This window comes from Hyaloscypha bicolor, assembly GCF_002865645.1.
Source record: "Hyaloscypha bicolor E unplaced genomic scaffold K444scaffold_182, whole genome shotgun sequence".
In the NCBI taxonomy this organism is placed as follows: Eukaryota; Fungi; Ascomycota; class Leotiomycetes; order Helotiales; family Hyaloscyphaceae; genus Hyaloscypha; species Hyaloscypha bicolor.
In genome coordinates this window covers 2,354,653-2,379,626 of record NW_020194684.1, presented here as the reverse complement: position 1 = coordinate 2,379,626, position 24,974 = coordinate 2,354,653, and the positions used below count along the sequence as shown (strand labels likewise).

Sequence of the window (24,974 nt, the reverse complement as noted above, 5' to 3'; positions counted from 1 at the left end):
GTATATATAAAGCTAGATTTAAAAGATATTTATTATTAGTTATAAATCCGGAAAAATAATAAGTAAAAAATAATATTTTAAATACTATATTATATTTTTTGAACTTTCTAATATTCCGGTAATATTTCAGGTATATATTAATTATATACTAATAGGCCTTATAGATATTATTTATATAGTCTATTTGAATAATATTTTAATTTATTTAGAGGACCCAGAATAGTATATAATAGTAATCCGATATATATTCGAATAGTTATAATAATACTAGCTTTTTATAAACTTAGTAAAATATAAGTTTAATATAGAAAGAATAGAATTTCTGGAATTTATAATTAGTTCAGATAATATAAAAATAGAAGTAAGCCGGGTTATAGCTATTAGGAAATGACTGGTTTCAAAGAATAATATCCGGGAAGTCCAAGTATTTCTGAGTTTTATTAACTTCTACTAGAGGTTTATCTATAGATATTCTAGGATAGTAAAAGAATTAACTGATTTATTAAAAACTAATAGAAACCTATAATATTATTTTAGCTAAACAAATAAGGTAAATAAGGCTTTTAGGGAGCTATAAATTATATTTATAATAGTACTAATCCTTTATTATTTCGATCTAGCCTTAAAGATTTATATAGAAACGAATATTTTAGGATTTATAATTATAGATATAATTTCCTAGCTTTTTAGTAAGGAAATAGAAGCCAGATAATACCCTATTACTTTCTATTTAAAAAAGATAACTATAATTAAAAATAGATATAAGATATATAATTCTGAATTCTTAGCTATTATTCTGGTATTCTATACTTAGTAGTATTACCTAATATATATCCGGTATATTATTATTATTAAAATAAATTATAATAACTTGAAATATTTTATAACTAAAAGAAAACTAAATAGTTAATAGATAAGATAAATAGAGGAACTAGCTATTTTCGACTTTATCTTAGAATACCAACAGGAGTATAGTAATTCTACTAATAGACTATTAAGAAGGCCAGACTTTATAGTAGGTATAGAAAAAAATACTTTATTACCTATATTTTATAATAAGCTATAGAATACAGAATAGAGAACCCTATAGGTAATAGTAATAGGATATTATACTATTCCTGTAATATTATAATATAAGGCCCAGGAAAGAGGAAATAGGTATTTCTTAATTAGTAAGATATTAAGGAATTCCGAAAAGGAAATCTATTTTAGTAACGGAATAGTACCGGAGATACTACTACTTGAGCCTATTACTAGTATAGCTAGTTATAAATAGTATATATTACGGATTCTAGTTATATGGGTAGCTAGGTCCAAAATAATATATAAGAAAAACAGAAAGATATTACTTAAACTACTATTATAATACTAAAAGCTCGATTTATTAGTATAATACCGGTAGTATAAATAGTTCTTAAAAGGGACCTCTACTAGAGCTATTAAGACTTGGGAACTTAATATATCTGGGTTATTAAGATATCGGAATACTATCTATATACTAAATAAACCGGCTTTTAAAGAAGAATTACTATAAGCTAATTATAATAATCCTATAGATAAGTATTTTAGTATTAGTAAGATACTAGAGATCTTCTAGAGAAAATACTTCTAGTAAAATATAAGAAAGAATATAAAAGACTATATTAGAATTTATCTTATATATTAATAGACTAAAGTAAAGAGATATCTATTATATAGTATATTTAATTTATTTCCCCTCCTTTCTAAGCTATAGTAAGAAATTATTATAGACTTTATTATAGGGCTACTTCCTTCTAGGTTTTATAATAAAATATATAATTCTATATTTATTATTATTAATAGATATATAAAAATAGTATAATATATTCCGACTATTAAGGAGGTTTCGGCTTCTAAGCTAGTAGAGCTATTTATATACTATATTATTAAAGACTTCGGTATACCTATAGGTATAATCTTTAATAAAGGATCTGTTTTTATAAATAAGTTCTAGTTAAGTCTATATTTTTATTTAAAGGTTTAATAATAGCTAAATATAGTATTCTATTTATAAACTAATAAATAAATAGAGAATCTAAACCAAACTCTAGAATAATATTTGAGGTATTATACTAGCTATTAATAGGATAACTGAGTAATAAAACTTACTCTTATAGAATTTATATATAATAATTCTATATATTTAATAATAGAAATATTCTTATTCTATATCTTATACGGATTCTATTCTAGTATTAAACTATATATTAAAAATAATATTCTAAAAGAAGAAATACTAGTAATATAGGAAAGAGTATAAAGGATTCAAATAAAACAGAAGGTACTAGAGAAGTAATAGTAAGAAGTAGTAAATATATAGAAAAAGTATTATAATAAGAAATATATTAATAAAAAATTTAAAATATATAATAAAATCATATTTTATATAAAGAATATTTAATAGCTATAACCTAGTATAAAGCTAGTAAATAGATATTTTGGCCCTTTTAAAATTCTGGAAGTTATAGGAATATATAGATAGGTATACTATTTGGAATTATTACTATTATATCAGATCTATAATATTTTCTATATTTCTCTCTTGGAACTATAGTACCTGTAAACTAGTACTATAGTAGAACCAGAGCCGGTTGAGATTAAAGGTAAAAAGGAATTCGAAATAGAATTTATTATAGCCTATAGGGAAAACAGAAAAGAAAGGAAGTATTTCATTTATTAGAAGGGCTATTTACTAGCGGATAATATATAGGAACTATTAAGTAATCTAGAGAATATAGTTTAAGAATTACAAGAATACTTGAAAAAGAATAATATTATAATACTATTAGCTAAACGGAAATATAAAAAATAAATGCTTTTATTAGGAAATTATTAAAAAACCATATATTTATTCTTAGAAAAACTATATAAAAATTATTAAAAACTCTAATTTCTATATCCTATAAATACTCTACTCTTATAACTACTTTCTATTATTCTTATTATTATTTTTATTAGGATTCTTTCGAGAAACAGATAGTAAATTGGCCTATAAAGCTATTAGCTATTAATAAGAAACAAGAAAGAAGTAAGTTTACTTAATACCGAAGAATATTAACTATATTATTAAGAGTATTTTATATTTATATTAAGCTAGTAAGAATTACTTAACCTATTTCTTAGATTATTAAGGGAATCTATTAGCCTCAAATAATAGCTTTAATATAAGAAGTATATATAGTTTAATATAGAAAAAGGGTAATAATAGCCTTTTTTCTTTTGGATAAAGAATAAGGAAGATACTTATATATATTAATAATTTAAAAAAGGCAGTTTAACTATATTATATATATTTAAGGAACCTTGAATAGTATTAGAATAAGAAATAAAAGAAGGAATTTGTAATTTATAGAATTATATTTCTTATTTTTAGAATAGTAGTAATTATATATTAAATAATTATTACTTTTAATATAAGTAAGATTAGGAAACTTGGTAATATTCTTGGAATATTAAAGATAGTAAGAGTAAATTAAGGATATAGGAGTATTAGCCAAACGGATAGTAATAGGCTAATAAGTATTAAGAGAAATATTTATCTTAATAGATAAAGAAATAGAAGAGGGAATTAGAAGGGAACTTGAATAAAGCTTAAATAAGGCTTAAAGGAGCTTAAAGAAGGCTTAAAGAAGAAAGGTAAGGAACGAGAAAGAGCTGAATATAGTATTATAGTTAAAGAAAAGAAAGGTTAGTTAGTAGAAAAGGGAGGCCTTTTTATAATATTCTCTCCCCGAATAGTAATTACGAATTCGGAACCGGCTCTATACCAGGAATATCCAGAAAATTCCAAAAAAGAGATTTATAAACGAACCAGAAGATCGGATTAACTTTTCCAAGCTCTTGGGCCTATAAAATAATAATTTATTTGCAAATAAAGGCTAAGTTAGGATTTATAAACTAATTAGGAGGTCGGATAAGCTTTATATCCAATAGTATATATTATATTTATATTACTTTTATAAGGAGGAATTGCCAGAGGCAATTTACAAACTAGCTAGGAAGGGTTAGTAAACTATATCCTTAATTCTATTATCTAATATAATAATAGGATAATTATAGGGAGTTTTTAGGGAAAGCCAGTGGCTAGGAAAGTTTCAGGGAAACCTTTATAAAGCTATTTGCAGTTTTCCCAGGTCTCTTGGGAATAAGGGTCTAGAGGGGGAATTAATATAATAGGTATATATAATAGTATATAAATAGGTATTAGATATTACAGATTTAGTTTCCTATTTTGAGTATAGCTTGTAATCGGAATTATATAGATTATATGGGATTTCCTAATTAAGTAAAAGGCTTTATATGCCTGGTTAAGTACTAGGGAATATATAAGGAAATACTCTTAGCTTTGGAAAGAGATATTAATTAGTCTTTTATTAGAATTAATTCTTAGAATTAGTTATATTTATAAGTATTATTCTATAGCTTAATTACCTTAACTACTTATATATTACTCTACTATTATATGCCTTATAAGTATTTAAGAAAAAAGGAAGATTTAATAAATTTAATAAATTATTATTCTAATATTTAATTAGTATTATATTCTAGCTTTTTATATAGGAAAAATATAACTTACTATTTTTCTATAATATCTTAAATCTTTAAGCCTTTATATTTAAGCTATATTATATTATTTATCTTTACTAAATAAGTATAGGTTATTAATATTATTAATACTATATATATTATATTTTTTCTCTTTTTTTAAAAACTTCTTTAATAATATAATAAAGAATTATATTTATTTTATAATAGGAAAAAAGACTTAAATAATACTTAAAAGAAAAAGAAAAAAGGCAAAAAAAAAAATTAGATATAGTATTATAATTAAGAGAAAAAGAGTTAGTTAGAAGAAAAAGAAGGCCTTTTTATAATATTTTTTTCTCGAGAAATAATTATGAATTCGGAATTACTTTTATATTATAAAGGCCTAAAAAATATAAAAGAACAAATTTATAAATAAACTAGAAAATTAGATTAACTTTCCTAAACTTTCTTTTTTATAAAGTAATAATAAATTCGCAAATAGAGATAATAATAGAATTAATAAGCTAATTAGAAAATAAGATTAATTTTATAAGTAATAGTATTTATTATATTAATATTACTTTTATAAAGCGAAATTATAAAATATAATTCCCGGGCTAAATAAGCAAGTTAAGTAAATTATATTTACGAGTCTATTACTAGTATAATACTAGGATATAAATAAAGAGTTCCTAGTTAAACCTAAAAAATATAGAATTAGATTAGAAAGCCTAATAATTTTGGAATTATATAAATAGTAAGTTATCTTCTCTAAATTTTATATTAGTTTCTTGGATCTAGGAAATTATATAATTATATAATACTAAAAATAAGCTTTTTTTATATATAAGAAATAAAATATTAGTATTATTTTACAATCTAGATATAATATATCTAGATAATATAATATAAAAATAAGACTATTTTTAGTAATTATAATATTATATTTTATATAAATATAAAAGTAGGGTTTTTATACTAGTATAAACTAATATTTAAAAACTATATATTTCTTTTTCTTTTTATTCTTTATTTCTAATTACTATTATTATAACTTATAAACTATATTATATTATAGGAACTAATAGAATTAATTCTTAATTATAGAAATAATATTAAGCTCAAATTAAAAAACTCTATTATATTTAAGAGAAAACTTTTTAGGATATTAGATATATCTTATAACTATAAAGATTTAATACTAGTAAGACTAGTTATATTATTTAATTATAATAATAAAATATTAAACCTTTTCCGAATTAATAATAAGTAAAATATAAGGCATATTTCTATAATAAGAAGCTAGTTAAGATAATATATTATTTCTAATATTAGAATTATTTACCTAAATATATATTTTGGATTTTTAATTATAAACTCAATTATTCTAGGCTTAATATATATATTCTAAAAATAATTCGGTACTATTATAAGCTTTAGCTAAAACGAAATTAATTTAATATTAAGTATATTAATATTCTTAAGAAAGCTAAAGAATTTATTCTTAAGAAACTAAAAAGTAATTAATTAATCTAGTATAGCTATAAAAGAATATATTACTAGGTCCAAAAAAATACTAGTAAATTTATATCCTATAAAAAGATATAATAAATACTTAGAATATTAGATAAGATAGAAATAAAGATATAAGATAAATATAAGAATTAGAAATATAAGAGATTTACTATTAAAAGGCCAGGTTAATATTAGTCTATAAATAAGTATAATAAGTTATCTTATTATAGCTTCTAGATCTATAATATTATTAATATATATTCTCGAATAATAATTAGTATTTTTATTAGTATATTAAATTATATATAAATTATTATTCTAAAGTTTTATTTTCTTTATATTAGGAAATAGGATTACTTTCTAAAAAAGTTATAAGCTAATAAAGGCTAGGAGATACTACTTATAGTAGTTATATAAGTCGAGCTCCGGCAGTTAGTAAAAGGTTATAATTTATTATAGAAAAAGGCCTTTACTTATAGGCCCTTAATAAAGAGTTAGTATATTGAGATATAATAAAATACTTTAGCTAGTAGGCTTATAAAGACCTAGAAATAGTTCTTTAAATCTTTTTATAATATAAGTATCTTTAATAAGAAGTTTGACTATAACCTAATTACTATTTAATTTATTTATATAAATATTTTTTACTAATAGATTAATAATTTTATTCTTTTTTATAATATTAGTTTAATTTGCTTTTAGTAAATAAGAACTAATTATTTCTAGCCTAGAGTTCTAGAAAAGCTATATAATTATTACTAGGGAGTTTATTATTATAGTATTTCTCTAATAAAAGTAACTAAGTAATTATTTTCTGAGCTTAAAAAGGAAATTATAGGATATAATTATATAGTATATTAAATTCCCGAAATTAAAAAGCTTTATATAACTTTCCTTAAAAATACCGGTATTATATATACTATAAATAAGCTTAAAATAAGGCTAGATTAAGACTATATTAGGGTATATTAGTTCCTTTATTATATCCTTAAACTTTATAAGAAAAAAGTTAGAAAGCTCTTATTTAATATTAAGCCTTCTTATAAGAAAAATAAGTAATTAGAAATAGTTTAAGAAGTAAAATAAAGACTAGAGAATATAATTATAATAAATTAAGAACTAGGGAATATTAAAGAAAATAATCTTAATAATAAGATTTCTATAAATAATAAGAGATAATATAAGAATAATTTAGGGAATTTAGAGAATAAGGAAATCTTAGATAACTTATTTAATAACTAATATTTAGGCTATAAAAGTTTATTTATACTAAGCTTTTTAAAGGTAATATTATAGCTATATATAAAGATATAATTCCTTTAAATTAATATAAGAGATTACGTAGTCACGTAACTCTATAGAATTAGCTAGTTATAAAAATACCCTAAAGCCGGAAACTTACGAAAAGTCTTAAGGGCTTTAGGATATCTGAATTATTACTAGTATCTAGTATTTTTTGAGAAAAAAGTATAATATATTTCATAATAAGTAACTTATTATAAACTATTTAACCTTAAAGTTAAGCGGGAAATCTAAGGGCTAGGCTCGTAATTCAAGTCTTATTAAGATTATTAAAGTCTTTACTAGCTAGTATTATAGATTTAATATAAACATTACGGGAATCCTATAGGTTTTATTCTAATTTATCTAGAAAGTATATATAATATATCTTCTTATTTATTCCGATATTTATATATAATTCCTAAAAGCTAAATTATTACTTAAAAAAAAAGTAAGAAGGCTAAACTAATATTTTTAAAAACTAAGGCTTTAATAAGTTTATTTAGAAAAGCTTACTAATTCTTCTAAAAATAACCCAAGAAAAGTTTAAGTTTATTATATATTATAACTCATATAACCAGGAATAGGAACTACTTTAATAGGCCAGAAAGAGTTTCTTATATAGCTTACTTATATAACTAGAAATAGGGACTTGAGTTTATTATATAGAATTACTTATATATAGAAACTCCTATTATAAACTTCTTATTTAGATTAATTAGTTAAACTTATTTTTAATACTAAGTCTTTATTAAGGTAACTTTCCGCTTCTAGAGGCTTTAGATAAAGTAGCTAATAAGTTTCTTAGCTATTAGCTAAGACTTATTAGCTAGAAAATCTATAAGTAATAAATAAGATTATAAAGCAGAACTTCCCTAATTATAATATTATATATTTTATTATAATATAAAGTAATTAGATATAGAAGCCCTATTAAATATAATATATCTAGAGCTATAAGTAATATCTCGCAAAATATAGGGAGTCTTAGTATTTAACTAGTACTATAGTCTAGCCTAAAGGTACTTGCTATTTTTTATACCTAATTTAATAGGAATAAGAAATGCCTATACTTTAACTTAAGAAATAATTAGGACTTTTATATAGACTTAGGGTAGCGGTTTACTTTATAGAGAAAGAATAGATTAGAATTACTTATATTATATTAATTTTTAGGAAAGGTTATAATAAATACTATAATTCCTGAAATACTTTTAAGAAAGCTTTCCTAAACTAAAATAGGCTAGTTTATAATCCCGAAAAATCTATAAAAGTCTTATATATCCGAGAATATAAGTATTTAAAGTAAATATTATTTGAGTTTTAATTTATAATAAAAGGAAAGTAAAATATATAAAATAAAATATATAAAATAAAAATAAAATAAAATATCCGGGTATTTAATAAATAGAAAGCCTAATTATAGGTTATAAGAACTAGTACTAACTAGATATATATATAGTAATATTAAAGAAAAGATAAGGTAAGAGAAATAAGACAAGAAAAATAAGTTAGTATATATTTTATAAAAGAAAATAGGGAGATATTTAAATAGCCTAAAGGCAAGAAATATATATTAAAGAAATCGAGATTAGAAAGAGAAAGGCTATTTCTTATAAGAATAAATTAGTATATATTTCAAGATAAAGAATAAAGGTACTTAGTAATAGCCTAAAGGCTTTTATAAGTATTAAAGAAGAAGAGAAGATATTAGAGAAAGAAAGAAGATATTAAAGTTTAGAGAAATCTAAATAGAAGTTAGCCTTTTTTTAGAAGTTTAAGAAAAAGTATTTCTAAAGAGTTTAAAAATATAAGAGATATTAAAAAAGAAAAAAAGAAATCTAAAATTTAGCTTTCTAAGAAGTAAGTAAGTTAAAGACTTATAGTATAAGAGTTCCGAATAAAAGTAACCCGGAAGTAGTAGTTAGGTACTAGCTCTTAGTATTATTAGTAGAGGATTTAAAGAAAAAGGGGTTTAAAGAAAAAGGAATTAAAGAAAAAGAAATTCGGAGAAAGAGAAATTAAAAAAGAAGAGATTTAAAGGAGAAGGGGTTTAAAAAAGAAAGAGTTTAGAAAAAGAGAAGTTAAAGAAAGAGAAATTAAAAGAGAAGGAATTTAAAAGAGAAAGAATTTGAAAAAAGAGGAATTTAGAGAAAAAAAGAGAGGTTATAAGTAGTTAGATACTAGCTTTTAGTATTAATAAAGGTATTAGTAAAGAGTAATAAGATACTAGCTCTTAGTATTAATAATAAAATTAAAAAAATATAAAAGAAAAATAAAGGTTTTAGAATAAAAATAAAATAAAGTTATATTTTTATAAAAATAAAAAAAAGATACTAGTATAGGGTAATTATATTATTAAATTTCATATTTACTTTTACTATTTATTAAGAATATATATTTCTTAGGAAAAAGTATTATTTAGTATTTTTAGGAAATAATAATTTAATAATAATACTATTAAAAAAACTAAACCTAATATATTTAAGTATACTAAAATAAGATAATTATTTTTATATTAAAAATTAAATTATAATATTACTAGATATAAAGCTATTTTAGTTTATAGACTAGGCTATATATAAAGATTCAAGAATATTAAAGCTTACTCGAATTACTTATAAAATAGCTATATAAATAGCTAATAATATAATAAAATAGTATTATATTTTACCTAATTAGGTTAATAATAAAGCCTTTTATTATAATAAATATATAATATCTATTTTTTGAGATATTATATAGCTAGAGAAAAAAGGTATATAATTATATAATTCCTAAATTCTTGAAATTAACTAGAAATTAGTTAATTAGAAATAAGTAAATATTACTTTTTATATTTCTAATTTAACTAGTTACTAGAATAATAAGATTCTTAATATAACTAATTTAATAATACTAGGAAATCTAGATAGTTTCTTATTACTTATATACTTTTTCCTTACCCTTAATAAATTATAGAAAGCTCTTATTAATATTAGGCCTAGCTATCTCGAGAAATCTAGAGCCTTTATTCTAAGCTTCCTAAATTACTAGTATTACTAACCCCAAGCTTTTGCCCTAGATCTCTTATATAACTACCTAAAAGGCTTTCTATATAATAGATATTAAGTTTTTATTCTTATTTTACTAAATAACTAGCTTACTAAGCCCTTTCTTATTTTATACTATATAGTCGAGACTCTATTAAAGAGCCTCTATTATAAGCCTCACCTTTTCTCGCAAGTCCGTAATCTTTAAATTCTTTTTTATAAGATTATTAAAATACTTTAAACTTATAAATAATTATTTTCCTTTAATTATCTTACCTTAAGAATTTCCTAAAAAGAAAGAGAGTATTTTTATATTTAGCTCTTTAAGATTCTTTATATAGATTTTAGTAAGACTTTATTTTTTAATTTTAAATTCCTTTCTTATAGCTTTTAAAAGCTATATTTCCTTATTAAGCCTATTTATATAGGTATTACTTTCTTTAATTACTATATTTCTTTTTTTTTTAAAGCTCTATTTTCGTGCCTTAAATTACTTCTTTTCCTTCTTAAGATTTACTAGCTCCTTTTTTAATATATACTAATACCTATTAATATAATCTTTTATTATAGATTCCCTTAACTACTTATATTATTTATTAAATATCTTATTAAAGGGCTTCTCTAAATTACTAGCTAGAGTAGGCTTAGTAGCTAAAGTAAACTTATAGGCTAGAGTTTTAATAGCTAGAATAAGCTTACGGGCTAGAGTTTTAGTAACTAGAATAGGCTTACTAGCTAGAGTTTATAGAAACTTAGATCTCTTATAGTTCTCTTAATAAATAATACTAAGTTATTTACTAGTACTTTAATACTAATATTGCTTTCCTTTAGATATATAATTATTTCTAATTATATTATTATTAAAGTTATTAGTATTAAGAGTTTTTAATAAGTTATTAGTATTAGGGATTATTATTAAATTAATTATTAGTTTTTTATATAATTAATAATTCTATAGAGGCTACTTTTTTTTAACGGAAATAAGAAAGTAGAGTTTGGGCTCTTAATAGTTTATACTAGGATATATCTTTTTTATATATTTAAGGAATTATTTAAAAATATGATTTTTTCTAAATAAAACCGGGAAGTTCGGAACTTTAGAACAAGTAATTCTACTAGTAAGGTAGCTTATAGTTAGGCTTTAATTCTTAAGGTTAAGTTTATAATATTTAGCTTTTCTAATACCTTTCTAGATATTAGATTCTAGGAAGTAATTAAGTATCTAGCTACTAAGTCTTACAAATATCTCATAAGAATCAAGAAAAAATAGAAGTTTTAAAGAGGTAATTTGCTTAAATAGCTTCCTAAAGTAACTAATATAGTAATAGATAATTATTAATAAGCCTATTAGTAAAGGCTTATTAGTAGGATTATAGTAATATTTACTAGTTAGTTCTTTTTTATTATACTTTCTCTTATTATCTTTTTTTATTTTTAATTCTTGCTAACTATAAGCTTTAATTAAAGTATTTCCCTAAAGCCTCGATTTCTTCTTTTTCTTTCTAATAAAGGCGAGGTTATCTTCCTATATACTATAAAAAGTATTCCTAATAATAGTTCTTTAAAAACTTTTTTTCTTTTTCTTTACCTACTTCTCTTTTCTCTCTTTCTCTCTTTTCTTCTTATCTTTTTAGAACTTGGCCTAATAAGTATACTAATTTCTAGTATTTATTTTTTTAATACTATTATTATTATTATTCCTTTTATTATTCTTAGAAAAACAAGAAGTAAGAAGCTTTAGCTTTAGCTTTAGCTTATAGGCCTTCTATAAATACTTCTTTTCTAAGGTGAATTTAGTCGGGCTTAAGGAGGGAAAAATAGTATTATAGTAGCTATAAAAAGAGCTAATACCCTTTTACTTTTAGTACTTTTTATAATAGGCCATAATATTATAATATATAAAGTCTTAGATAAGGTAGTTTTAAAAAAATTAGATTAAAAATAGGAATAAAAGGAAATAAAGATAGTAATTTAGAGAATAAGAATATAATAGGAAAACTCCTTTATATTAAAGAATTAGTAAGATTATTTATCTCTATTTTAGGTATAGATTTATACTAAGTTATTTTATAATATATCTTTACTTATTATTACTAGCTTCGGATATATCTCTTACTAACTAATAACTTTATATATATCCTTATTTATTACTACCGATTTCGGATATATTTCCTACTGGCCGGCTATTTTAAATATATTCTTATTTAATACTACCGGTTTCGGGTATGCCTCCTATAAACTAGTAACTTTATATATCTTGATTTATTTTTGCCGGTTTTGAATATGCCTCCTATTAACTAGCTATTCCAAGTATATCCTCTATAATTAATTCTCTAATCTAATATAATTTCGTCCTTTTATATATATTATATATATATAAAGCTAGTTATATATTAGTAAGAGTAAAGAGAAGAAGCAAAGAAGTATTACAGGTAATAATATAGGGCTAGTATAATCTTATAAGAATAATTCAGAAGTATTATAATTAATTATATTATAAATTATCTATACTTAGAAATATAATTTAATTATATATATAAGTCTTATAATAGATAGTAATAAAGGGACTTAAGTTAGGTATAGTTATACCTATAGAATATAGTATTTTGGTTACAGGCGATTTTTGGTAGGGTGCGCACGTGCCACAAATTAGACATTGAAGGTCGAAAACCAGATTCGAAAATCGCTTGGTCTTCTGATCCTTACGGCTTTCCGTACTAGGCGCCTTTTTTTTTTTTTTTTTTTTTTTGCACGATATCGACGCTGATCCGAGAGTTGACAGACCGATTAGGGAAGAGGCTGAACGATCGAAAGGTTCACCACCCTTCCTAGATACATGTTTAACAATCGAGTCTGGTCCTTCGTCCACGTTCAAGACGGGAAATCTAGGAGACTCAGAAACGATCGTCAGTGGGATGGAGTGTCAAACCTGCCTGGTTTTCTTTGCTGTGCATTTCGGCCGCCTAGAGGATCGAAATGCCCCTCTGACGCCCCCTCCGTGAAAAACGCCTCGGCATCAATGCTTCCTGTCTCGAGCAGAGATCTCCACCGCAGCTGCAAGGCCCTGATACAGTTGATCCTGCGCTCTTATGCCGCAATACGCCCATCCGCGGCCACCACCACCACCTCCACTTCGCTCTGCATCCTAATCAGCCGATCTCAGCATCATCTCTCGATCGTCGGCGAAGCCGCGAAAAGCTGAGGGGGAAGGGAAGGGAGTGACGATCGGAGCAAGAGAGGGGGTCGCAGGCTCTCGGAAACTGCCTTATCGTTTTCTGTCATGGGGGTCTCGCGGCCATCAACCCCACGGAACCCACATCCATCAGCCCCGTATATCCAATGCCATCCATGTGATGAGATATATCCATGTTATCCGACAACGACAGGAGTGTCTGGCAACTTCAGCTGATTCGACCAGCATGACCATGGACCAGACAGAACCAACACTTCCGCGTCCTGGTCATGACGAGAGAGAGCCAATGACGGCACACAACCTCCTTCGGCACCGCAGCTCCCTGGCGTCATGCACCCTCACCTCAACTAGAGCATTGTCTGCAGGGGGGTTCGGGCATTGGGCAAACCCATCTCGTCCGCCCAAAGGAATGCATCACGATCCGAGATGCCTTGAGAGGCTGGGCCACAACACCTGTCCAGTATTCAGCCCGAGAGCAAGATAACGCGGCATCCAACCCTACCGACCAAGGGGCTTGAGTACATAATGTCAGGAAATCCCCAGTGGCCATGCCTCAACCATTCTTTTCAGAACAGGCACAACCTGCACCTCATCTACTGAATTTTGGTTCGACATCTCTCATACAATGAACGTCTAGCAAAACTTATCAAGCCGCTCTCGGCCGGATAAGATCGTCAAATCTGGCAAGGTGATCGAAGATCCTATACGCCTGTTTGGACGATTTGTCTCGGCTGTAATTTCTGATGCTTTGGAGGACATCCAACCCCTATTAGGTGAGTCGAAAGCTATTATTCTGATTATTCAGGAAATACTTGTACGGGATTTATGCTTGAAGGCACCGACTATTGCTCAATTTCTCGCCCAAGAAATCCTCAAACACTCTGGGGATGACTCTGAACCTGAAGTTCAGGGCTCCCAAGAACGTGGGTCAGGCATTAACCCTAAAAGACTATCAAGGAGAAGGAAGCAATTAGACCCCACTTATCGGCTTCCGAAGTCCTCCAGGGCGCGGGTGGATATTTGCAAAGACGGAGCCGAAGATTTATATGGAGCTTCCGGCGACTTCCTAGTTAGTAATGACCCGGTTACATATCGAACCGGTTACGACGAGATAACTATTAACCAAAGCAGCAATAGTCTCATGATAGAGAAACCCCTTCTAAAATACGAGGGAGACCTTTCGGAGATCGCCGTCAAGGAACTTCCCCAAGAAGGAGTACAAGGCCAGTCTTCTGCCTATGGCCACTCAGTATCGTCCATGGATAGCGAGTCACAGCTGTATTAGCTAAAGGCTATATATAATAGCGATAATGCAAACAGGAATTCCATCTACAGACAACTATCGGTGGCCATCGACAAGTCGGCCAAAGGTAGTCAAACTATAGTCAACCCTCCCTTGCCAAACAAGACAGAATAACAAGAGATAACCTTGCCAAAAATCGATAGCAAAGCATCCGACGATCGAGCTATATTAGCCCCCTCCCTACTACATATAACAGAACCGCAAGGGGCTATCTTGCCAGGTCCTACCCCCTCTATACCCGTAGGACAGATTGGCAGAGGATTCCAGTTACCTCTATCTAATAATTAAATCGCCATACCACATATGGCCCTATTTATACCCATAGTATACGGAGAAGTTCTATTACCTCTAACCAAAGATAACTAAACTGCCTCCCTACTAGATAAGGTAGAAATAACCTTGCCAGGAAAAATCCTATTATTACTATCCAAGACGGAATAGTAACAGGTAAGTCTATATAATACTGCTTCTATATAAGTATAATAAGTTAATAAAGAATAGCCGCTTCTAGCTTAAGCTAGCCAAACTATACTGCCCTCTTCCCTACCCGGAGAGGCATCTATATTAGCTAATATGGTTACTAAAGTAATTTATATTATTTATAAGATAAGCAGGTACCAGGAAATACTAACGGAAATCTATTCAGGAATCCTCAGTATACTATAACCTAGCCTTAGTGGAATACCGGTAATAACTACTATAGCGGAACGGCCGGGTTCTATATAAATCACAAGTAGCCCAATAATATAGTTAGCCTCTATATAAATTAATATACTAGAAGCAGGTTATACTTGTTCTAAAGAAATAACTATCTTTAATATAATAAAGTAGATAGGCGCCTTAGAGTAATATAATGCCGAGCTTGAATAAGCTAAGAAGGCCCTATTTCTAACGAAATAAGGAATGCCTAGAAAACGGCTAGCTATTATAGTTCTGGATAAATACCTAAAAAAAATTATATAATATTAGGGCTATAGAGAGCCCAGGAGAACTTGCCTCAAAAAATAATAAAGATTATCCCTTATTACCAAATTCGGCCGGAATCCAAAAAAGGATTTTTAATATAAGAAAGAAAAAGCTTAATAAAATTTTCTATTAAGGGCAAATATTATATAAACTAATCCAGATAACCTGTCTGGGAATTCTCTTTAATCCAGATATATAATATATCCTATAATATATATATTATAATATCTACTAACCTTAAGTATATTACCAGGAGCTATATAAAAGCGAGTAAAGAAAATATTAATAAGGTAGCCAAACCGTTTTAAATAGATCCGCAAAAGATAGAGTTTCTCTCTATCCTCAATAAATAGGTAAAGCTATTAGCCGAAAAAGGGTAGCCGGACCTCTCTTACTTCTTTAACTCACTTAAATTATATTATATTATACTATCGGGAAAGATCTCAAGCCTATAGGCTAAATATAATCTCGAGAGAATAAGCTAGTACCCTAGTTAGGTTTTGAATATATATACTAATGTAATATATTTCACTAATAGAAACCGGTACTATAAGACTACTTGGATACTACTATTAACCGAGTTATTAAAGGAATTAGCTATATTCTCGGTAAGTATATATTCAGTAATAATAATTCTATTATAGTAAATAGTATAATCGAACTTTTATATAGTATATTTAATAAGCTCCGTTCCAGGGAATAGCTTAATTTTTGTAATATTATAGTTACTCTAGAAATAACTAATAGACTAGTATTTGTAAGACTCGGTTTTAGTATCTTATTTTATAAGAAAAATATAAACGGCAAGGTTATACCTCTTTTAAATCCCTTATATTACTAGAGAAAGCAGATCGGCGACTAGTACGAAGGCAAGAGCAATTTCAAAGGCCTATAGGTATATATTTACTTGCTAAATATTAATACCGACTATTTTATATTACTCGAGATTAATAAATAAATAAAGATAATATATTATTATAATTTAATAGCAAGCTATGGGATTATTTACTGCAAAATAAAGTCTATTCCAGTAAGATGGGTAGTAGAGATAAGTAGATTTAGACAGACTATTCAAAAGACGGTACTAATCTACTATAAGAGGAATTTAAGTACTTTGGTTTGGGATATACCGAGGCAGTAAGTATATAGCCCTAATATATTACCGTATACTAATCTGGCGGTCAGCCTACTCCCTAGTAGAAAGACGGATGAAGTTATAGCCTAATAGTTATATATAATACTAAGCGGTAAATAATTAAACTCCCAGTTAGTAGTTAGGATAACGAAGTGGATCCAGACCGGGTAATCAAGGAGGTAGTCGGGGATTATTAGACGTTCCTTGAGAACGATGCTCTTCAGCCAAGTCCCCTTTCCAAGAAACGTAAGAAGATAGCCGAGGGCCTTCAGAACCATGTTCTTGAGCCAAGTCATAGTTCCAAAAGACTCAAGAGATAAGCGAGGGTTCCCAGACGGTCCTTTAGGACCAGGTTCCAAATTGTCCGGCTATAAGAGTCAGGGTTAATATCTATAGGCGATAGTATTATGGGATTGATAGATGTATGGTTCGATCTTTAAATAGATTTCTCGTAAAACTGTGCTTTTAAAGGAGTCGCTCCAAGCTTCTTTTACCTGGTTTACAAATTACTTTGTAAAGGACGTGGAATTATGTACAAGCTTTGCCCCTCCGTTATAATTATTACCAGTGAAGCCGATAGTCCGTTTGCTTTCGTTTTGATTCAATATCTCACCTTATCCTTATCCACATCCCAAACATTAACCCTACCACCCACTATACTCATTTTCGTCTATACAACCCTAGCGGATCTGCGGCCGTAAAGACCGCCAGCTCGTGGCCGCGTTTCCAAACAACTCCCCCTCTTCTCGTTCTTAATGCCTCCGACATTCGATCAAAGGCACCTTACTCTTTCCTCAGTCGGATTGTCTTGAACGCACCTCAAATTCTTTTATAAGGTTTGATATACTCCTCTCATTTGTATACTGCCGTCTCTTTCTTCTGGAGGTGTTTTGGTTATGCTAATAGTGGCCTTATATAGGAAATCTCAAACACCAGACAATTAGCGACGTAGATTTGATATCGAATTAGTATTAGGAAATATTCCAATAGTGGGATCGAATAGAATGCCTGTTACTGCGGTCCATTTTGGTGACAGGATATTGCAGTTTATCTCGTCTATATCCCAGTCCCAAATATAGCCCATCCGGTTAATGATTTCGCCAATACGGTCGCCAGAGAGTGTCGGTTCATCGGGATCTGTCTTGATTATGGCCGTATATTGGTAGCCCCGAAAGGTATAAGGGCCGGCTGGCCAAAGACGGAAGCAAATTGAGTAACCACCGGCAGACTTCCTCTAGGCATACTTGATAGCTGGTCTTTATTAAGCCTAGTAAGCTTAGCAAGCTCAGTAAGCTCAAGGTTAGAATGCGATAGCCTCCCGCATCCGAGTATACAGAGAGACTTTATTCTAATAATTGATTAGTTAATTTTACCTTGATAAAAGACATTCCATGTTACCTTGTTCTCCAAATAGTCGATATACTGGAGCAATTTCTCAATATGTCATAAGATGGCTCCAAAGTCGCTACCTTTTAAGGTAGTACTATCAAACTCTATCTCGAGCTCGTATTGGCGGCATTCCTCCCGAATAGCATCCAAATCATCTATACTGAGAGGAGTTTGTTGTCCTAATAACAAGGGAGAAGCTTCAAGATACTTGCCTGCTATTTCTATAAAGACATCTGTATTATCATATAACGGAAACACCAGGGTAACTATACTATTTGTCTTTTCGTCGATTAATATATTAAACGAGAAATGGGGATCATCTTTAATAAATAATATCTTTATAATATCTCGGTATTAAAATGAAATATCGAGCTTCTGATTATTGTTATAGGTATAGAAGGTATCCGTTTCTGCCTCTAGCTCTATCCGAACCAAATGATTACTCTCTAAATAGTAAGACTCTTTGCGGAAATAAAGTATACTTGGGCAGAATCTCTATTTTATTTTTGCTATAATTCAGACTGAGTAAGAGAAGGAGAGGCGAGAGGTATAGCAGCTTCGTAAATATATAGAGAGTTCGGAAAATGTAAAATCGAAGATATATAGGTAAATAAGGTTAAAGGATAAAGGAAATAAAGGTTTTATTGGAATCTTGCAAGGAATTTAACCAGAAGTATTGAAAGGAGGAGTATAGTTATATGGAAATAGTAGGAAAGGGGTTATTTATATAGCCTCTGGCAGGCTTCAGCTATTGAGGCAATTTTGCTATTAGTTTACTATTGATTATACAGGCGACTCCTATTAGTAAGGCTTCTCAATATCCCTTAGCAGGGATCTTACTAAATGTAAAAGTTCCTTATAGTATTGATTTTTTAATAATCTGGTAATTTATAAGCTAAAGAAATTCTGTTAACAGAATACATATATCTTGTAGTAATTCAATACCAGCTCTTAATAGAAAAGACTGAAAGACTACTTCTTAACTAGTAGAGCTTGGTATTATTTGGAATCCTGGGCTTTATATAATTGCTTATTGAAATGGGACTTTGCCTTTTAGCCTATTATAGGCCGTGATTTGGTATACCCGCTAAGACTATATAGCTTTTCTGTTTTCTCTTATATACTATCCGAATATTCTAACTTATCATGAATATTATAAGTTTAGCTTGTTTAAGAACTATGGGTATAAATTTCTGGGTATAAATATTGCGCCCATATTAAGTAGCCAGTAGTAATAGTAGTATCCGACCTATCTCTCCGAAAGATAATTTACAAATTCCTTATTATGTCTTTAATAGAAGTATTAATAACCGACCGAATACCGGTACTTATAGTTGATTTATTGGACTAATACTATATTAGCCTCAAGATATAGTAGAGTTAAGGAGGCAACTCTAACCCTGCCACACGCTTCTTAAAACAAACTTGATATAGGAATATATAGAGAAAGTAGTAGTAACTAAGCCAGACTATTTATATAAATCGCCGCTTATATTTATAAGAATATATATAAGGTATTACTTGGATGATATAGAGACTATTAATGCCTTTATAGTTGTCCTATAGTAATAGTTACTAATACGAGTGGTTTATATCTATTAAAAAGTTAGCCCTATTTTATATAGTAATTCTTTTATATACTATCTTGCCTTTTAGGATAAAGCATTATTGGGGTGGGTCATATTTAATATATACCTCTATAAATAGCCATATACTATAATTATATAAGGCTGCAAAGGAACCAGGGGAATGGCCTTATAAGGTTAGGGCCGTATTTCTATTAATTACTGGTCTGTATACTAAGCGCCCGAAATAAATAAAGACTATATTTATAGCTGGTTACTATAATCAGATTTTATGAATAATAGAATTAAATATACTAGATAAAGTATTAATCTAATGCCTTGAATCCTAGTCTATTAGCTGTTTAAGGAGGCCCGATTTGAATTATTATTACAAGAACTAGTACGGATTCGATAAAGTAAGTTGTCCGAGAGACTATAGATATCTCTAGAGGTATAATAAGATATAGAATTACTTGAAGAGATATAAAATTAATTAAAACATCTTTGAATTAGCTACTCGTCTCATCTTAAAGATTATGAATTATTCAAGAGACAATATTATTAAATAAAATATTCTAGTATTTATAGACAAAACCTAACCTACTTCGCATTTAGTGCAATTAGTTACTATTACCGCTTTATTGGGTACTACTGACCTTCGCCTCACCCTATACTCGAGTTGTTTAGACCCTATTTAGAGGAAGATTTTTGGAGGTGCCATTGAGTGATTTTGGAAGAGTTTATCGAATTTTCGATCTGAGAGTATATTTCGTAATTAATTTAGTACTATGTCCTCTTCTTTCCCAGCTTCTTAGTTGTCTTCTCTATTCTTTGGCGAGCTATCTTTGCCCATATCCAGTTCCCTCTCTGTATCGGATATTTGATTGGAAACGAAATTAATCCAGCCTTGAATTTCAGTAATTACTGGATTATCGGGCCCATTTAGGTCCCGAATTTCCTCTATTAACCGCTTATAAAGTACCAAAGTATTATAATATCGCTTCAACTTCTCGTAGCAAACTCCCAGATAACAAGAGTAGTATATGTATCTTCTATAGGTCTATTGCTCTATTCCGTGAATTTTGGCTATATTCTATTTGTATAAGGAGGCTATACTACTATATTGCCCTTTATATTTATAGCCCTCTATAAGTATAATAGAGATCTATCTCTTCTAGTCTTGACCTTATAGGAACTTTATATCCCTAATCTCTTATAGGGTGTTTATATATATATATATATGGCCTGAGGATATTGTCTCTTATACAGGTAGTATTTTATAAGATAATAAATAAAGAAATAGTAATATTTGCGATTCCGAATCATATCTTTTAAAGTTTGATTTCTATAAACAACTTCTTTATATAAAGCTATACTATTAATATATTATCCTTATATCTTATAGTACCTCTATAGGGATTTATAACAGGTAACTGCTATATAATAATTCCAGTCTGAAATTTTATATAGCCTGCGAAATGCTTTCTTATACTAAATAGTTGCTTCCTTATAATGGCTATTTTCTATAAGAATACTAGTTAATGCTTCTATTATATCTATAGTATATAAATCATTTTTGCCAAGTATGGCAGCTCGTTTTGCTATAACCTCTCTATATATAGTTTTGCTTTCTAAAAGAAATCCTGTTATATAGAGATATAAGCCCAATTCCTTTATATTATATAATATAGTATTTTGTTTGTTTTCCAAGAACTCCTCTACTAACTCTACCGACCGTTATATAATAGTTATACTTTCTTTATAGTCTTTTTATATATGAAGTACTAGAGCTAATCTTCTTATTCCTATATATTACCTTAGGTAAGAAAACTATTTATATTATATTTAAAGTTGAAATAATAAATAAAGAATTTATATATCCTTATTATAAATACTCTAAAAGATTAAACTCTTAGTAAGTAATAATATAGCAGATAGTAATTCCCTAGTATACGGGCCAAGAGTATTTAATCTCAACTATATTAGTTAACTATAATAGCTTATAAGGTTCTTATAAGATCCCAATCTCTAGGCTATTCGGATCTGGGTCTTAAGTAATTCGGTTATAAGAGATTCAGCTATAAGTAAAGAAATAAAAGAATTATTTAGCCTAATATCAGGATATACCTAATTATATACCTCTTTTGCTTCCTTAGGCCTTCCTTGAGTAGTAAGAACTTATATAAGATTCAAATAATTAAGCAGGTTCTAAGGAGAATAGATCTCTTCTATCCTTTATCTTATTGAAATAATATACTAGTACTAGTATTCTATAAGCTTATATATTCCCATTAATACGTTTATATTACGGAGACCTTCCAAAATTGCAAATATAGCAGGATGCGTCTCAGGCAATAGTCCTTAAAGCTTTAATAATCTTTCTTTAAACTCAAGAACCCAGTATTAGTTAATAGTTATTTCCGTTAAGTAGTAGAGTTTTTGAGTATATTATAAAGACAAGTGGCTCGGCTCAAATAATAAAAACAAACAGATTTCTTTAAAGGAACTTATTAAAACTGACTATAAAGTAGTAAAACTCACTATCTGGCGGTTATATAGTACTAACCCCTGGTATGTATTATTACTATTAGTAAGGTTATTATATTGAGTCGATAATAAATACTGGGATTCGGCAGGATCTGGGGTCTTGGGTTTCGGAAATTGCATGGTATAGGAATAGAGATTACCCGGAGGTATAATAGAAAGGGCCAAAAAGAGTCTTGATAAGAAAACAGGACCTGGATCTATTATATTGGGGGAAAACGGCTATGAAATACCGCTACTCTCGGGACTTCGGAGCAAGATATCTATAATTGGATAGTTATTATCCAAATGAAGCGAGTCTTTAGTTTAAGAGTAAGAAAGTTCCGTTAGTAATAGGAGTTCGTTATCAAATATACCTGCTTAAAGATTAGGAATATTATAGAATTACAGAAAGCTTTTCTTACCTATTACTGGATTTGAATAACTCCTACTATCTGCCCTAATAGCTTCCTTTTTAGTATTCCGCTTCTAATACTTGATTTTAGTATTTGTAACTTTAATACCCATTATTAAATAAGGTAATGAGTTTGGAAATAGAGATCCATTATAGATAAAAGACTATCTTTTAACTATACGGGTATTCTTTTTGAATCTCTATTTATTTATTTTTCGAGTTAATTGTCTTTTCCTATTACTTATTAGGTTAAAATACCAGAAAGCCAAATAGTAAAGAAAGATAAGAATCTGGAAGAACCTATATAAAAACGAAACCCTGCTTCTTACCAAGCAATTTAACCACATATTATAAGCTTTTATCCTCTTTAATATATAACTGCTAAATCTTTGGTTTAAGCTTCTTCTACTCTTCTTAAAATAGTTAATAATACTTGTTTATTAATAGTAGGATATTTACGAGAGATAATCGGGCCGCAAGTTAGGCTTACAGGTCTAACTTATAAGCTACTACTAATATTCCAGGTATTTTTGGGTGAAATTAAAGTCTTTGTTTTTTAATAACCGCCTTAGTAACCTCCAGGGATAAAAGTAAACTCTGCTATTATATAGAATATTTATTAGACGATATCCTTTACTACTACCTGAATCGTAGTTACTCTCTCGATACTATAATTAGTAGATATAATAGAAGCCAACTATAATCCCTGGGCTATATATATTGGATTCTATATGATTTTTGCCCAAGTTCTACGGCTTCCTTAAGTATAGCCGAGCTTATTAACCAACTATAGTAGAGGCAGCTCCCGGCTCTTAATACTATTTTACTCTCTTTACTCTTCTTATTAATTCTATATCTAAATATTTATACGGGAGTATAATGGATTATCCAAATTCACTAGTATAAAAATATTTCTTTCTATTAGTTCTTTAAATATTATAATAATTCTATTATATATTCCATTTGGACTATATATAGAGTCTCTTTATTTCAATTTTGTACTTATTTCTGCTTTCGGGAGCAGCCTTGTAATACTAATACCGCTTATGGGCTATATTAAAGATTTTGGCTATATCTGGTATCTCTCTCCTTTCGATATACTATTAGGCTTTTACCTATATAGTGGCTCTTTAGTAGCAAGTCTTTAATACGGGAATACCTTTCCGCTTATTAATAAGGCCTTTTTAGAACGAGCTTCGATAATCGGGCACCGGCTACTAAATAAAGATTCAAATAATACGGAATTTTATTCTCGAATTATAAGGTTATATATTACTTATATTCTGCCAACCACTTCTTAATCCAGGCCATCCTATACTATTATATTCTTTTAAGTAATTATAGCTACTGAAATTATTACTATCCTTAGTCTTTCCTCCTTGTTATTTATATACGGCTTACCTATCGGAGCTGTTCTTCTCCTCTATTTGGCTATTAATACGGCTCTACTTCTATTTCTATAGTATAATACAACCTTAATCTTTATAAATAAGGTGGCTATTAAGAAAGATACCTCCCTGACTACTAGTAGAGGTATAGCTATAGATATATATACTATTATTAAAGACTGGAATATATCAGATACAGATATTATAATAGGATACTCTTTATAATTATATATATTAACTAATATCCCTATTTGAATTAAATAATAGTATATAGTCTTCTGGATCTCTTACTTTATAAGCCTTATTCTTATTATATAGGCTACTATACTAGCTAGCCTTTTTGGTTCTCCTATAGTATAGGTCTGGGGCTCTATTATTTGGCTAGTTTATTACCTTTTTATACTCGTATTATCCTTTCTGGTATTGGTAAAGAATCCGGATATACTCTTTGAGACCCAGCCTTCTAAGGTAAGGCGTTTACCGCTAATAAACTTTATAGGCCGGAAAGCGGTATTAGTATTTATTGTAATATTACCAGGGGTTAAGTAAAGATTTAGTAAAGGATACTGGGATTAAGTAGATGCCTTTATTCCGAATAATTAGTAGAGAAGAGATTGGCTTGCGGAAATCTCGGTAAGAGAACTGGGAAAGAACCCTGAGAGTATTAAAAATACAAATCTATTATCTGGGGATTCTAATAGAATTCTATTATAACTAGATA

General features: G+C 28.2%; 3 protein-coding genes across 3 annotated transcripts; 2 read left to right on the top strand and 1 right to left on the bottom strand.

Annotated features, from left to right (window-relative positions):
* Positions 1-13,198: 13,198 nt before the first annotated feature.
* On the top strand, positions 13,199-13,582 carry K444DRAFT_620460 (uncharacterized protein). Its single transcript, XM_024881712.1, has 2 exons — positions 13,199-13,261; positions 13,306-13,582. The coding sequence occupies exon 2, from the start codon at positions 13,396-13,398 to the stop codon at positions 13,576-13,578; it is 183 nt and encodes a 60-aa protein (XP_024728244.1). The 5' UTR covers positions 13,199-13,261; positions 13,306-13,395; the 3' UTR covers positions 13,579-13,582.
* Positions 13,583-13,662: 80 nt separating this feature from the next.
* K444DRAFT_669181 (uncharacterized protein) lies at positions 13,663-15,028 on the top strand. The gene is made up of 2 exons (XM_024887491.1): positions 13,663-13,926; positions 14,221-15,028. The coding sequence occupies exons 1-2, from the start codon at positions 13,730-13,732 to the stop codon at positions 14,852-14,854; spliced, it is 831 nt and encodes a 276-aa protein (XP_024728243.1). The 5' UTR covers positions 13,663-13,729; the 3' UTR covers positions 14,855-15,028.
* Positions 15,029-17,913: 2,885 nt separating this feature from the next.
* K444DRAFT_636652 (uncharacterized protein) lies at positions 17,914-18,361 on the bottom strand (the record flags this gene model as incomplete). Its single annotated transcript, XM_024884023.1, has 2 exons — positions 17,914-18,207; positions 18,347-18,361. The coding sequence occupies 2 exons, from the start codon at positions 18,359-18,361 to the stop codon at positions 17,914-17,916; spliced, it is 309 nt and encodes a 102-aa protein (XP_024728242.1).
* Positions 18,362-24,974: the final 6,613 nt, after the last annotated feature.

What these genes read in the sequence shown, in the direction of transcription:
- K444DRAFT_620460 (XM_024881712.1), top strand. Translation starts at nt 13,396, where the DNA reads ATGCTTCCTGTCTCGAGCAGAGATCTCCACCGCAGCTGCAAGGCCCTG.
- K444DRAFT_669181 (XM_024887491.1), top strand. Translation starts at nt 13,730, where the DNA reads ATGAGATATATCCATGTTATCCGACAACGACAGGAGTGTCTGGCAACT. An exon ending in CTCACCTCAACTAGAGCATT is followed by an intron (nt 13,927 to 14,220) that starts GTCTGCAGGGGG and finishes AAACTTATCAAG; the next exon opens with CCGCTCTCGGCCGGATAAGA.